General features: G+C 38.1%; 1 protein-coding gene across 1 annotated transcript in view; it reads left to right on the top strand.

The window, feature by feature from the left end:
* The window catches only part of FBXL13 (F-box and leucine-rich repeat protein 13), a 198,399-nt gene that overhangs the window by 137,407 nt on the left and 44,918 nt on the right, over positions 1–16,074 (top strand). Inside the window, exons 10-13 of the mRNA XM_012650294.1 lie at positions 21–138; positions 240–402; positions 5,080–5,199; positions 6,280–6,406. Coding sequence (XP_012505748.1) covers positions 21–138; positions 240–402; positions 5,080–5,199; positions 6,280–6,406 — 528 coding nt within the window. The remainder of the gene's footprint in view (positions 1–20; positions 139–239; positions 403–5,079; positions 5,200–6,279; positions 6,407–16,074) is intronic.

Below are 16,074 nucleotides of genomic sequence, written 5' to 3'. Positions count from 1 at the left end.
CATCTTTTTTTCTTCTAAAGGCTTTGGTTGAAAAGTGCCTTCGTATTACATCAGTAGTTTTCATTGGAGCACCACATATCTCCGATGGTGCTTTCATAGCTCTTTCTACTTGCAACCTCAGAAAGATCCGATTTGAAGGTCTGTGATGTTAAAAACATGGTTAGCCATTAATTTTTACTTTTACTTCTGAGGAATTATATATGTACAATACTTGTCCTTTCTTGTTTTATTTCAAACAGGAAATAAAAGGATTACTGACACATGCTTCAAATTTATGGGTAAGAATTTTCCAAATATGAATCACATTTACATGGTGGACTGCAAAGGAATAACAGACGGTAGCCTCAGGGCACTTTCACCTTTGAAGCAACTGACCGTGTTGAATTTGGCAAATTGTGTAAGGTAATGAGTCATTCAGTCATATATGCAAGAAACACTGATTATATCGTATGTGCCAGGCCCTTTCCTCAAGAAGCTCATGGTTAGTGGGGTAAGCACAAAAGTCAGGAGTTCAAGTGTTAATGTAAAAGGTAAGTGCAGAATTCTGTGGTTACAAGGAGGGCCACCCAACCCAGACTGATGGATTATATGAGGGTCATGGAAATTGTCAAGGAAAGCTCAGGGTACAGGGAATCATGGACCTGTGTAAGATTAAGTGAACTCACAGGAACACTTATGGGCTAAGTGAGGTTCCCACAACTAGTTCAGTTAACAGGTTATTTCCCCATATGGACTTTCTTATTTGCTTATGAGGAACCAATCTTACTGAAGGTTTCCCTCTTGGGTATTGGTTATACCTCTTCTGTGTGGATTTTCTGACAAATGGACAATGGTGAAGTCTTACTCAAACCCTTTCTTTTTTTTTTTTTTTTTTTTTTTGAGACAGAGTCTCACTTTTGTTGCCCGAGCTAGAGTGAGTGCCGTGGCGTCAGCCTGGCTCACAGCAACCTCAAACTCCTGGGCTCAAGCAATCCTTCTGCCTCAGCCTCCCGAGTAGCTGGGACTACAGGCATGCGTCACCATGCCCGGCTAATTTTTTCTATATATTTTTAGTTGTCTGATTAATTTCTTTCTATTTTTAGTAGAGACGGGGTCTCGCTCTTGCTCAGGCTGGTTTCGAACTCCTGAGCTCAAACAATCCGCCTGCCTCGGCCTCCCAGAGAGCTAGGATTACAGGCGTGAGCCACCGCGCCCGGCCTCAAACCCTTTCTTTAGCTGAGCCACTATTGGGCTGCTATCCTGGTATTTTCAGGATGGCAAAGATCAAATTCTTGCTGAAACCTCTCCCCCAGTGGAAATCTCAGCCTCACACCTGTGTATATTTCTTACAATCTTGTAGGGCCGGATGATAACAAAATAGCACTTGATCCACAGTGAAGTTGGCTAACATTTGGGAAAACACAAGACAAGTGAGAGCTAAGCTACACAGAATCTTAACCTATGTTTCCTATTATTAAAATGGGGGGGTGTGCAGCATGGGTCAGCAGGGGTCAGGGGAGACATAAAGATTAGAATGGGAAAAATATGGACTAGGAAATGAGGCCTCCAGCTAATAGCCAGCACAGAATAAAGGCCTCATGCCAACAGCCATGTAAGTGAGCTTGGAAGCAGACCCTCTGGCCTCAGTCAAGCATTCAGATGACTGAACCCCTGACTGGCATCTTGACTGCAAACTCATGAGAGACCCTGAGCTAGAACCACCCTAGTCCACTTCCAAATCCTTGAGATCTAGAAACTGGGAGATAATAAATGTTTGCCATTTAAACCATAAAGTCTGGGTCAATTTGTGACATAGTGATAGATAACAGTGATACACACAGACACACACACACACACACACACACACACACACACCCCAGACATACATGTGGGGTGTGTGTATATGTGTGTGTGTGTATCTATATAGATAATTCTATCTGTATGAATATGTGAAATTGAATTTAATTCTTGTATTTCACTCAGGCTTCTGCAGATTAATTAATTTAAAATTAAATGGAAGTTTTCTGCTTCAGGTATGTAGTTGACAAGATACTTCAAAGGACTCTGCCAAAAACAATTCAGATCCTTGATGAAATATACTTTTAATACCTTGCTGAGCCCATAAAGAATAAGAGAAATATCCAATAGCCTGAAATCCCCTGATTCTGCACCAGCCTCTCAATGAACAGACTTGCTGAAGTCAATAGTGAATAGCATGCAAACATAAAAGGTTGGGCTGCTCTGAGCATAAATGTTCATGTCAACATTATCATTGAGGAATCAGTTCTGAGCAAGACTCAAAGGAGGGAAGCAGAATCTAAGACTTCTACAGGGTCTGGACCGCTTCAAGGGGGACAAAATGGTCTCCAGAGGGTAGTAACCAAGGTCCTGGAAGAAGTTAGCACAAAGTTTCTCTGGCTAGAGATGAAGATTAAATAAATAGATGCTCACAACTTTTTTAAAAATCTGATACATAAAGAGCTTAGAATAGGTGTTCACAATTAAAAAGTACCAAATGCACAAAAATAGGAGTCACCCTAAGGAAAAGAAATGAGAAATAGCAAAATAAATTTGACCTTAAGATAATTCAGGTGCAATTATCGGACACAGAATCTTAAGTAACTGTATATGAAATATTCAACAAAATAAACAATGGAATCAGGAATATGAGCAGGCAATAAAATATCATTAAAAATAACTAGGTTTATGTGAACAAATCAAACTTTTATAAATAAAAGATAATATAGTTATTGAAATAAAGAAGCTCAATGGATTGCTGATCAGTAGATTAGAACTCATGGAGGAGAAAAGTATAGAGCTGGAAGATCACACTGAAGAAATGACAGCAAAGATGAAAAATAGGAAAGAATATAACATGTAGGGTAAAAAGACAGAGAAAGTTTAATATGAGAGTTTCAGATTTTAAAATTTATTCATAAGAGAGAGATATACCAAAAATAGTCTGTTGGAGAGTCAAAGAATATACATTTTTCTCAAATACCCATCAGTCCTTTAAAAAATGGACCATGTACAAAGTTTTAAAGCATGTTCCAGCAACTTTCAAACTATTTTTATTAACAAACTGTATTCTTTCACTACAAAGCAATTAAGTTAGGAATCAGCAATAAAACGATAAATTAAAAATACATACAAGGCCAGGCATGGTGGCTCACGTCTATAATCCTAGCATTCTGGGAGCCCGAGGCAGGAGGATCACTTCAGGTCAGGAGTTCAAGAGTTAGCAAGAGCGAGACCCTGTCTCTACTAAAAATAGAAAAAATTAGCCAGGCATGGTGGTGCATGCCTGTAATCCCAGCTACTTGGAAGGCTGAGGCAGGAGGATCAGCTGAGCTCAGGAGTTGGAGGTTGCTGTGAGCTAGACTGACACCACGGTACTCTAGCCTGGGTGACAGAGCAAGACTCCATTTCAAAAACAAAACAAAACAAAACAACAACAAAAAACCCCACACATTATATATGATTTAAAAGTAAAAATCCCTAGACATTAAAATCACCTGCAGAGCTGAATAAAACTACAGAGGCTCAAGCCCCACTGCAGAGCTATTAAATCTGAATCTTTAGCGATGGAACCTCTGCTTGTATATTTAAAAAAAAAAAAAAAGAAGAAGTAACATGGATGCTTTTGATGCACAACCAGATTTGGGACTAACTGCATTAACCACTTAACTTCGATCATTATTTCAATAATCTCTTCCATTGTCTTTTTTGTTACTTCCTTGATTATAATATGTGTGTCTATATGTTTGTTTTCACCTTATCTTTTCTGTTCCATTCATTTATCTGTCTTCTATCTGATCTTGCACAGTGTTTTATCTGCAAAATGGGAAAATAAGAGCACATACCTCATAGGATTGTTGTTAGGATCAAATAAGTTAATTCATGTAATGTGTTTAGAATAGTATCTGGCACATAATAAGCACTTAATAAATGTTATCTATTACTATTATTCCTTTAGAATGTGTTTTAGTATCTAATAGAATGAGACTCTCCTTATTAGTCTTTTAAAAAAATTTAAATTTATAATCAATATATAATTATACATATTTATGGGGTACAATGTGATGTTTCAATGCATGTACTATAGTGATCAAATTGGGGTAATTACCATACCTATCACTTTAAACATTTATCATTTCTTTGTGGTGACACCATTCAAAATCTTTTCTTCTAGCTATCTTAAAATAAACAATACATCGTTACTTGCTATAGTCACCCTACTGTATTCCTTATTGTCTTTTAAGTTAGATATTTTTGCCAGTTTATTTTTCTAGATAAATTTTAGAATAATTTTGTCATATTTCAGACAAAATCCTATTGAGATATTAATTAGAATTATGTTAAATATATAAATTAATTTTGGAAAAATACAGTTTTATAGTACTTATTTAATTTACTTTTTATCCAAGAATAATTTAAATAAAGGTTCCAGTGGAAGACAGAAACACTGATGGGCTGAGCAGATTTCTAACTATTTATAAAGCAGGACTGACGTAGTAGGAGTATGGCACTGACACATAGAAGCTGTTTCTAATTAGGACAGACAGTGGGAGAAGGCTGAAGTCAGGGTCTTCGGCATCACATTTTCTCTGATTCAGAAGGAAAGGAGCTGTAAGTTCTCTTATTGGGTTTCCATTCCAGCTAAATTGACCTTGTATTTAGTGAAAACTGCATTCTGGCAGTAGTTTGACTGTTAGTCTTTGTTCTCCCTCTCCTAAGTTTGGTCTTTTTCTTTTGCAGGAGATGGTATCAGGGACTGCTTGACTTGATCACATTTTTACCAAACAGAAAGAGGCCTTAAGAGCTATCTCTTATTAAAAATTATGCCACCTAATTAAATGAAAAAAATGAACAGAAATAACATTTTTATTAATACTTCTTCCATTATTCTCATTTTTGCTTTTTTTATTACATTAAAGGCTATATAATCAAATTTGGTTGTCAAAATGTTGACAAAATGCCAACATACAGATTACCTTGCTATTGTGGAAATATACTGGGTATAGTGACTATTACTTTAATGCTATTCTATATATTCATATATAAAATCACATATGAAGCTTTTCTTATTTTTTCCTACAGAATTGGTGACATAGGATTAAGGAATTTTCTTGATGGTCCTGCGAGCATAAATATAAGAGAACTAAATTTAAGTAACTGTGTGCACCTGAGTGATGCCTCTGTTGTGAAACTATCAGAGTGGTATGATAAAACAATATTTTACATCATATCATTAGTAATTGTATATTTGATAATAGAGATGAGATAGACCTAAAAGTAAAGACTTCAAGACATTTGGAGAACGTTCGAGATGCCTAGAAGCTGGTCCAATATTTAGTGAAAACAAATAAAAGACATTGAAGTCATAGACTGAACTAATCATTTGATTATATCTAAAATGTTTCTTATTAATTTCACCTAAGAGAAAGTTTGAGATGGAGTCATTCATGAAGTAATGAATATCTAGACATGAGTAACTTCTCTGTACTTTTCATATTATCTCCATGAAAACCCTTACTCCAGCATTTTCTAAGGGGTTTTCTGGCTGGTTAATTTATTCTTTTTTTTTTTTTCTTGAGACAGAGTCTCACTGTGTTGCCCGGGCTAGAGTGCCATGGCATCATTCTAGCTCACAGCAACCTCAAACTCCTGGGCTCAAGCGATCCTACTGCCTCAGCCTCCCGAGTAGCTGGGACTACAGGCATGCGCCATCATGCCCAGCTAGTTTTTTCTATATATTTTTAGTTGTCCAATTAATTTCTTTCTATTTTTAGTAGAGACGGGGTCTCGCTCTTGCTCAGGCTGGTTTCGAACTCCTGAGCTCAAACAATCCGCCCGCCTTGGCCTCCCAGAGAGCTAGGATTACAGGCGTGAGCCGTTAATTTATTCTTGACTCCTCTCTTGTCAGAGGTCTTGTGTAATTCCTGTAGCAAACTCGTAAAGGATAAGCGAGGAACTTAACTTACATTCACTTTTAGTGGTCATTCATTTTGGTACTTACATGCTAGTTTTTTGTATGCATCTGATATATTTTTTCTTACTATAATAGAAATTACAATATGAAAGTAAATCACAAAAAAGAAAGTCATATAATAATCTACCTCCCTTTCACCCAACTTTGTAATGCCAAATTAGTTTTCACTTTTAGGCTTGCTTTTATGTTGTGAAAAGGAAAATCCTTGCTTCAATACCATTTATTTTCCCAAGATAGTTTTTATATGAAGAAATATAAATTGACAATGTGATTGAAAGCTAAAATTAATTCATGCTACTTTCCTTCAGCTGCCCTAATTTAAACTACTTGAGTTTACGAAATTTTGAACATTTGACTCACCTGGGAATTGAACATATTGTATACATCCTTTCCTTGGTATCGGTAGATCTCTCTGGAACAGCCATCTGTAATGAGGTAAGAAAAAAAATATTCCAAACAGTTCAATGACTTTTATTATTTTCTGTAATATAATCATTTTCCATTTTATAAACAATGGAAATAACAACAATTAGTTTTATTTCTTACATTATTAGATTATAAAAGGTAAGTTTGGGGATATTGTTTCTAGGATAGTGATAAATAAGTTTATTTGTAAACCAATAGTCTTGTTTCAGCATTTAAAAAATAGCAAAATGCAGGCTGGATGCAGTGGCTCACCCTGTAATCCTAGCACTCTGGGAGGCCAAGGTAGGAGGAATGCTTGAGGCCAGTAGTTGGAGATCACCCTGAGCAAGAGTGAGACCCTGTCTCTGTCAAAAATAGAAAAATTAGCCAAGCATGGTGGCGTGTGCCTGTAGTCCTAGCTACTCAGGAGGCTGAGGCAGGAAGATCACTTGAGGTTTGAGTCTGAGGTTACAATGAACTATGATGATGCCACTGCACTCTAGCCCAGGTGACAGAATGAGACCCTGTCTCAAAAAAAAAAAAAAAAAGAAAAAGAAGCAAAATACAGTATTTTGAGGAAAGTCCTGACAAATCGGAATATTTCATGATAAACTATAATTTGTTTCATTATGGAAGTTTGGTCAATGTAGAGAGAATGTATTTTAGATGGCTTACCTATATTTTTCTTATAGATTTCACATTCTGTAAGACTACCTGAGTGCCTTGAGATCTAAGTCTTTGGTTCAAGACTGAAGTCTAGAAATGGCCCATCAAATCCACAAAAGGACACATTTTAAGGAACTCATGTCCCACAGGGGGAATGATGCTACTCATTAGAGTTGACACTTACGCCACACCCATCCTACTGCTCTGGACTTGTCCCATTTACTAATCAAAAGGAGAACAGACCCCAAGAGATCGGCCATGTTTCTGAAAGACTTAATGGGCTATAGTTAGGAAAGGAATGTACAGGCTTCCCTTGAAAATCAGTGCATTGGGAAGGATATTGAAGCACAACAGAGATGAGGATCCCTTCCCCATCTGTTTACTAAATCACTGTTCAAATAGCACCTGTCTGTGAGGGCCTTCTCTGAGAAGCCCTACAGAACTGGAACTTCTCTATGTGCATCTCCAGCGCCGGAGCCTTCTTTAACGTGAGCTGTTTCTCTCTTTCTCACTGCAGTAAAGACATCTGTATTATATGTCCATTCTTCCCAACATTCAGTGGGCTCTCTTAGGTGAAGTACTATGTCTGTTCATTGGCCCACTTTCCTTTCTTTATTCTTTTCTATGAATAGTCTTAGATTCAGCCTCCACTCTGCTAGATTGTCTCCTCCTCCGTTCCGTGTCATCCAAGTGTGATATGAGAGTGAGGGGGGGAACAGTTACATGTAGTCAGCTCATTTTGGTGGGGTCAGTGTCTGTCTTCTCACTGTTGAGTCTTGTGTCCAAGCTGTAATTCGCTAAGATGTGTGAGGGCCCATTGGTATTTATTTTCCTGTCCGGGTGGATCCCTGATGTATCTTCCTTATTCCAACTTCAGGCTCCCTTGTCATGTCTGCCTGGTTCGAGGCCCCTCTGGGCATGCTGGGGCATGGTGATCCTGTGACACTGTCTTAGGTCCATAGTCTGAGATACCCCCTGCAGACATTTCCTGCTCCCACATCACAGATGTGTTTGCCCACAGACCCATGCCTTACCCTCCCCTTGCTCTGCTACAGAGTGGCTCACCCACATCAGCTAGATTCCAAGTTGGGTTTGATGCATGCAAGGTCTTTGCGAGGGATTAAAGGGTCAGTAGAAAGGAGAGGCCAGCATTTTCCTTTACCTTTCTTTGTGTCATCTCATCAGCTGCATTTCCTTTGTGGTCTACTGCCTCTGAACAGGTCTGCTGTGATCCCAGCTTCCCTGGGGGACCTTGGTCCCTGGGCTTCAATAATATGGTCTCTTCCTATTGTCCTTCCAGCATAGGGGCAGTAGTGGCTTCCTACTGCTGCTAATTTCTAGATTTTGTCATTATCCCATTTGGTTTTTCAGTATCTCCAGCACCTATCTAGCCAATTCCCTGTTAAAATGAAATTTCCTCAGTTTTGAATTAAATTTCCTCAGTTGTTTCTGTTTTTCTCATTGGATCTTAACTGATCCAATGATGAGCATAGGGAAACTCTGATGTCTTGTTGCTTTTTTTCAACCCTACTAGGGAAAGGTAGAATGAGTGCCCAGTTACTTTTAGATCCCCAAACCTATCCGGAGGTGCCAACTCTCTCTCCAATTGTATCGAACCTGGGAAGGTCTAGAACAGACCCTTATGGGGGGAATTCCTCAGCATCTCATCCTTTGCTCCCCTCTGACTTTCCCTCCCTTCCTCTTTCTCCTCTTCTTTCCTTTCCTCCATCATCCTCTCCTCTTTCCCTCCCTGTCTTCTTTCCCCCTCTCTCCTCTCCTCTCTTCTCTTATTTATTTCTCTACTTTTCTCTTGACAAAGATTCTTTATCTAATCTTGGAGTGGAATAAATGTTCCAGCTGATTACATGGTTTTGGAAAATGTTATGCCTCAAGTCTTTGAGGGCTTGGGCTTTTGAAGCTTAAAGGCTCAGGATTTTTTTCTCCTGTGTTCTTTGTAAGAATCTTTCCCTGACACATATGAGTAGAATGGCCAGCTGTTGTCTGAAGGGTCATGGAGTAACAAGAAGTAGAGGATCAAAGCATATTATAAAACACATCAAAATATAATTCTACCACAGCACTTAACTCAAGCCTGAAGTGCCTGGAGTGAAGGTTAAATGCCCCATCTTAGTGATTAGCATTTGGGAAAAACTCAGATTTTATTTTCAAAGACCGTATATTAAAATTTTATCTACTGAGGACAAGTTAAAAACTTAGGTACATAGCCTCAAGTTTCATTCTTTGTTTTTATTTTCTTCTGAAGAACATATATAATTTGAGAGAATTATAAATGGACATCTCTGGGTAAGAATGCTAGTTTTTTTCCTACTAAAATATTGAAAAATAAGTCTTCTGAAGGTTATTGTTTTTTTCCTCCAGTTCAGTTAAACTCTGATCTAAAAGGCAAATGATTGACAATTTCAGTGCTACAACAGCTGTGGAAGCTAACCCCAAACAGTCAAATTAAAATGAGTCAGCCCGGATGTCAACTTGGGCAGCTAAATACCAGCCTGGATTGTAGGTCTGATGAAGTGCAAATCTGACTGCAGACTTAATATTTGGGATTTAAACTCTGGAATGTTACAGATATTCACCAAAGATCAACTATGATCAGTTGTGCCTTTTGTGGGAAAAAAAAAGTTTCTCATATTTTCTAATAATCATGTTCATTCTCAGTTCTTCTCAATGGTGAATTTTCAGTTAGAATCACACACTTCATTTAGGTAACAAGTATTTATTTGACTACATTGTGCTCAGTGCTGGGGATGCTGGAATAAACAAAACAGCATGATCCCTCCTCCTAGAACTTACATTCTAGTGGGAAAACAGGCATGGGGCAGGTGGTTACAAAGTATGATGAGTATGGGAGACAAGAGAAGGGATATCTAACCTGGCTCAGAGGGTCAAGGAAGACCTCCTTTTCCCAGAGAAGAAGGGGTATTCTATGAGCCAAAGGAACAGCTTGCAGAGAAAGATGTAGAGGTTTAAAATTGTGGTGATATTAAGAAATGCACACATTTGGATATAGCTTGATGGTGAGTAGAGTGGCGAGATGTTTGAGAGGTGGACAGGGACTAGGTCATTGGGGGCCCAGAAGCTACATTAAGGAATCTGGTCTCTGCCCTTTTGGCCATGGAAGGACATTCAGTACTGTCAATTAGAACAGTACCATGGTCAGATTTACATTCTAACAAGATTACTCTATCTGCTCTACAGGCATGGGAATAACAGAGGCATAGCGACTAATTATAAAGCAGTGATTCAGGTGAAAAGTTACGAAGGTCTGTATTAGGGCTAAAGCCAGGGAGACAGCAATAGGCACCAGGCAGAGTCAGCACATTTGAGATAGACCAAGGAAGAAGAATCAACAGGAGAGAGAGATAGACTGAATGTGGGGGTAAGGAAGAGAGGGGGAGATCAAGGATGACACCAGATTTTTGGCTTAAGCATCTGGATAAAGGGTGGTGACCCTTCCTGAGTTGTGTGTCCCTTACATAGTTGGGGGAGCACATTTGCTGCAGGTTGGGAAAATGGGCACGTTTAGTTTGATTCATCTGCAAGACAGCTTTATACAGATGTAGAGAAGCTCAGGAAATAAGCAGGAAAATAATTGAAATTCACTCCTCAGAGGTAGAAGAGCTCTTTGGGGTTGCAGAGGGTGAAGGTGTGTTGCATTCTGAAAATCTTGAAAACTCATGAAGAAGTTAATCAGCAAAGGCAAAAATCTAGATATTTAGAAATCTAGAAAGATATTTAATTGAGAGAGCTAACTTAAATGGGGGAAGCAAAGAGAAAAACACAGTCATTTCAAAATTTATGTTTCTTATAATAATTTTGTTGTCTTCAGTCATTCTTTTTTTGGGAAATAGTGAATAATTTATTGTATCATCCATAGATAAAAGTTGTTTAGGAGGTTATATAATTAGTATATATTAGGGAAAGAGGAAATATGTCAGTCTGCCTGTTCTAATATAAAGAGGATAGAGTTTTTAAGTGTGGAAAATAGCTTACTCATGTGATAATGTAAAGTATCTTTAGAAATCTTTAATCTTCTACAACTTTTTAAAATGTCTAATTAAATGTGATGTTATTCATTCCTTTCCTATCCCAGAGGATTATTTGAAGATGAGGTTATATCTCCATGTATATGGGAAAATGTTTTCTGCTAGGTAATAGAATTATCATTTACTGAAGACCACAGGATCCACAGTGAGGGCAGTTCAGTCTGTTGCTTATGTTGCCTTAGTCACTGCCATATTTGTTGTTCAAAGGAAAAATGAGTCAGAGCAATGTTCCAGACAGTGTGCTTAGACAGTGGTTTAAGAAGACTCTTTCATTTGATAGATTTTCAAAAGTTTTCATTATGAGTACTAGATCTTGAGTGCCTGGTTGTGTAGGCAATCTCCTGGAGTACCTGCACTAGAATGTGAGATCCAAGATGACTGAGACTTTGATTTGTTCACTGGTGTTTTCCCAGAAGTAGTATGCACTTGATACATACTCATTGAATGAAAGAAACAAAGGCTGAGTTCTAGGATTACCAATAAGACCTATTTTCTGCAGCCCAATTTGGAAGGGTCAATGTGGGTAATTTAAATGTGATGCAGCAGGTGTAGTTAGTGATAGAGGTAAGCAGAGGAAAGGCTACCTTAATTCATCCTGCTTAATACAGAGACATGCAAATGTATGCTTGCAGCTTAGCAAATGTATCTATGTAGCTTAGTCTTTCTAGGATATACTATAAAAAGGAGATGTTACTGAGGGAATTTTATGCTACACCAAAGAGACTGATCTTGAGCCAATGGACAATGAAACAGCGCTTAGCAGGGGAGTCATAGTCATAGTCAGCCTCCCATTTTAGATAGGTTATTTGGGTTGTTCTCTGGGGCATAGATTGGAGGGGAGAAGGACTGGAGGTGGGAGAAAAGTAGGAGGTATTTTAGTAGTTAAAAGAAGTGATGAGGAGTTCTTGAACAAGGTCAGGGGCTAGAACTAGTGACGAAATGACATATTTAAGAATGTTTAGTAGGTAAAACTGAAAGAATTTGGCAATCGATTAGTTGTGGAAAATGAGGACCTGAGGGTGGGGTGGGAGGATAAGAATAATTCTGAAAATCTGGCTTTGGGTGGATTGAGGTTCTACCTCAAAAAAGATAGCTAATGTAAGGAAAGTAACAGGTTTTGAGGGAAAGATGATTTTAGTTTTATCAGACAGAGTTAGAATCTGTGGGATATTCAGGCCAAAGGATTGGGAGGGAGATGGTGACTGGGGCTACATATGGGGTAGTCACTAGCATGGAGATGTGAATGTGGCCAAGATCCTCAGTGACAGGCGGGGAGTGAGGAGAGATGTACCCCCAGGAAGAACACAGCAGAACACCAGTATCTCAGGAATGGGAAGAAGGAGATGAACCCATGAAGTAGACAAAAGAAAGAAGGTAAAAAATTTGTAAGAGAACCAGGTGGATGTAGGCAAAGGTGTGGAATGTAGCAGGAATAACCAACGATGTCTAATAAAGCAGAGAAATCAAATCAGGGAGAGACCAAAATTTGAAAGAACATTTACCGTTAATTGAATAGACCCTGTCTACCCCTCCAATATCATCTAATGCCCCTGCTCTGCTCATTCCCTTTCCTCCAGTACCACTGCCTTTTTAGCTCCTTAAACAAGCCAAATCCTTTCCTACCTTGGGACCTTTGCATACGTTATATCTCCTGCCTGGGATTGTTCCTCCTTACATTTTTCATGTGCCTGGGTAAGCAGATGCTGAGCAAGTAATCACTGATGATAATGACAATAGTTAAAGCATCTTGACACTATCTAATAGGGCCTTTTAATATTTTTGACCATAATTTTTTCTAGCATAAACATTGGTCATGCTGTACATAATTATCAGAAAATCATACATCTCAGTTGAGATCATTTCAAGACAATATCAATGGGTTTATATTATTGATTCATTCTTTCTTTAAGAAAATCTAAATCACATGGTAACATTAATGTCTCTAGATATTTTTTAAAAAATAAGTGTCATTTAGTTCTTAATCTTATTTCTGCCACATTACAGCATAGTTACCTAGATGAGTGTTATCTGTTTAGATCACCTCACAGTAGTAATAAAGGCTTTTAAATCATTGGTAGCATATAAATTGCTTTCAAGTTGAATTGCAAAAAAAAAAAATCAATTCAAATTGAATATTGGCATTTGCTTTCCATGTTAATTTTAATTATATGTATTATAAAGCTATCTAGTTCCAGATATTTGTAGTCCCCCCAAAAATATTTCTAAATGATATACTAGAAAGAAAGAAGCCCATGTGAAAACTTTAACAATCATTGGTATAGTCTAACTATCTCTTATAACTTCCCCTGCCTCCCCTCCATCCCCACTGCCACTGTCTTAGTTCAAGTACTGTTTCCTTACTAACGTCTACTGCAGTGTTATCTTCTAGCATGCAGGTCCAAGCCTATTCATAAAAACAGACACATAGACCAATGGAACCGAATAGAGAGCCCAGAAATAAATCAGCACATTTATAGCCAGCTGATTTTTGACAAAGGTGCCAAGAACACACACTGAGAAAAGGACACCCTGTTCAATAAATGGTGCAGTAAAACCTGGATATCCACATGCAGAAGAATGAAACTAGACCCCTATCTCTCACCATATACAAAAATCAATTCAAAATTAATTAAACACTTAAATGTTAGATCCAACAATATGAAACTACTAGAAGAAAACATAGGGGAAATACTTTAGGACATTGGTCTGGGTAAGGATTTTTTTGGGGTAGGACCTCCAAAACACAGGCAACAAAAACAAAAATAGACAAATGGTATTACATCGACCTAAAAAGCTTCTGTACAGCAAAGAAAACAATCAATGGAGCAAAGATACCACCTACAGAATGGGAGAAAATATTTACAAACTATGCATCTGACAAGGGATTAATAATATCCAGAATACATAAGGAACTCAAACAACTCAATGGCAGAAAAACAAATAATCTAATTCAAAAAAAAAAAATGGGCAAAAGGCCTGAATAGACATTTCTCAAAAGAACATATACAAACAAATGGCCCACAAGGATATGAAAAAATGCTCAACTAATTATCAGAGAAATGTAAATCAAAACCATAATGAGAAAAACAACAACAACAACAAAACTACAATGAGATATCACCTCACCCCAGTTAGAATGGTTATTATCAAAAAAGACAAAAAAATACATGCTGGCAAGAATGTGGAAAAAGGAGAACTCATATACACTGTTAGTAGGAATGAAAATTAGTACAGTCATTATGGAAAACGATATGGAGGTTCCACAAAAAATTAATAATAGAAGTAACATATGATTCAATAATCCCACTACTGATGTGTTAATATATCCAAAGGAAATGAAATCAATATGTCAAAGAGATATTTGCATTCTCATGTTTATTGTGGCACTAGTCACAATAGCCAAGATACAGAATCAACCTAAGTGTTCATCAATGGATGAATGGATACAAAAATGTGGTATATATACACAATGGAACACCATTTAGCCCTAAAAAAGAGTGAACTCCTGTCATTTGTAACAACATAGATGAACCTGGAGGACATTGTAGTAGGTGAAATAAGCCAAGCACAGAAAGACAAATACTGCATGATCGTACTCATATGTGAAATCTAAAAAAGTGAATCTCATAGAAGTAGAGAGTAGAATAGTGATTACAAGAGTATGGGGAGGATACCAGGGAGAGGGAAATGGGGAGAGGTTGGCCATTACGTGCAAAATTACAGTTAGATAGAAGGAATAAGTTCTGGTGTTCTATTGCCTAGTAGGGTGACTACAGTTAACAATAATGTATTGCATATTTCAAAATAGTTAGAAGCGAGGATGTTGAATGCTCTCAGTACAAAGAAATGATAAATGTTTGAGGTGATCAATATAACTACCCTGCTTTGATCACTATGCAATGTATACATATATTGAAAGCTCATACTATATATCATAAATATGTACAATTATTTTGTGTCAATTAAAAACAAAACTTAAAAAAAAATCTGAGCCTGTCACTTCCTTGCCCAGAGCTCCTCACAGCTCCACATTGCTCACAGGATGACGTAGACTGTGACCAGGCTCTCCCTGAAGTGACCCTTGCTCACCTCTGCAGCCTCACTTCTGGCTGACTCCCACCTTTCTTTCATCTTCACTCCAGAGACACAGCACTGACTCTCCTTTAGTTCCTCAAACATATCTTGTTCTTCTTGGTTCTTCATCTCTGCACATCATTCCGTCTGCCTGAAACACCCGCTCCCTTACTTGTCTACCTAATAAATTCTTGCGTATCTCTTAAATTTCAGTGTGGGAAGCTTTCCTGGAATTTCTGGGCAGGTTTAGGATCTCCTCCTCTGTGTTTCCACTGCACTTTCTATATGCCTCCACTAAAGCCATCAGTCAGCTCATTATATTTTAATATTTGTTCCATGCCCGTCTCCCTTCAGCACTGTAAACTCCCTGAGGGTAGATGCTGGATCATTCTGTCTTTGGGATGCCTAGCATAGTGCCTAGTTTATAGGAGGCACACAAAATGTTTGCTGAGTAAGTGAGTGAGTGAAATGAATGGATCTGGCACCATTTCCTTCCTCTCAGCCAAATACTTAAGGCTTCCTTGAATTCTACATTTTCTCAGCTATGCTCCAAGCTGGAGTGGGAGCACTTACAGCTGCACGTCTTAATCTGATGATACACTTGCAAGAGACCACCCATCTGCACGGAACACACACACAAATAAAGCCCAAGTCCAGTGAAGCAAAACCTCTTAAGCAGGAAACACATGAAATCACTTGGGATTCAAGAAATAGGAAGAATGAGAGTTAAAAGGAAGCAGGATAGCTCAGAGACAAATGGATTTGCCTTGGATTTTCAAAAAGCACAAAACAAGAAGTCTGTTTGTTCATATGGAGCTGGACCTCTCCTTAGTCCTCTCAAGGCTCTTCTGTCCAGCCGTGGCCTTATATCATCTGCTGGTCCCATCACTAGTG

Source organism: Propithecus coquereli, unplaced genomic scaffold (genome assembly GCF_000956105.1).
Source record: "Propithecus coquereli isolate 6110/MARCELLA unplaced genomic scaffold, Pcoq_1.0 Scaffold32, whole genome shotgun sequence".
Taxonomy (NCBI): domain Eukaryota; kingdom Metazoa; phylum Chordata; class Mammalia; order Primates; family Indriidae; genus Propithecus; species Propithecus coquereli.
This window is presented reverse-complemented; position numbering and strand designations above follow the sequence as displayed.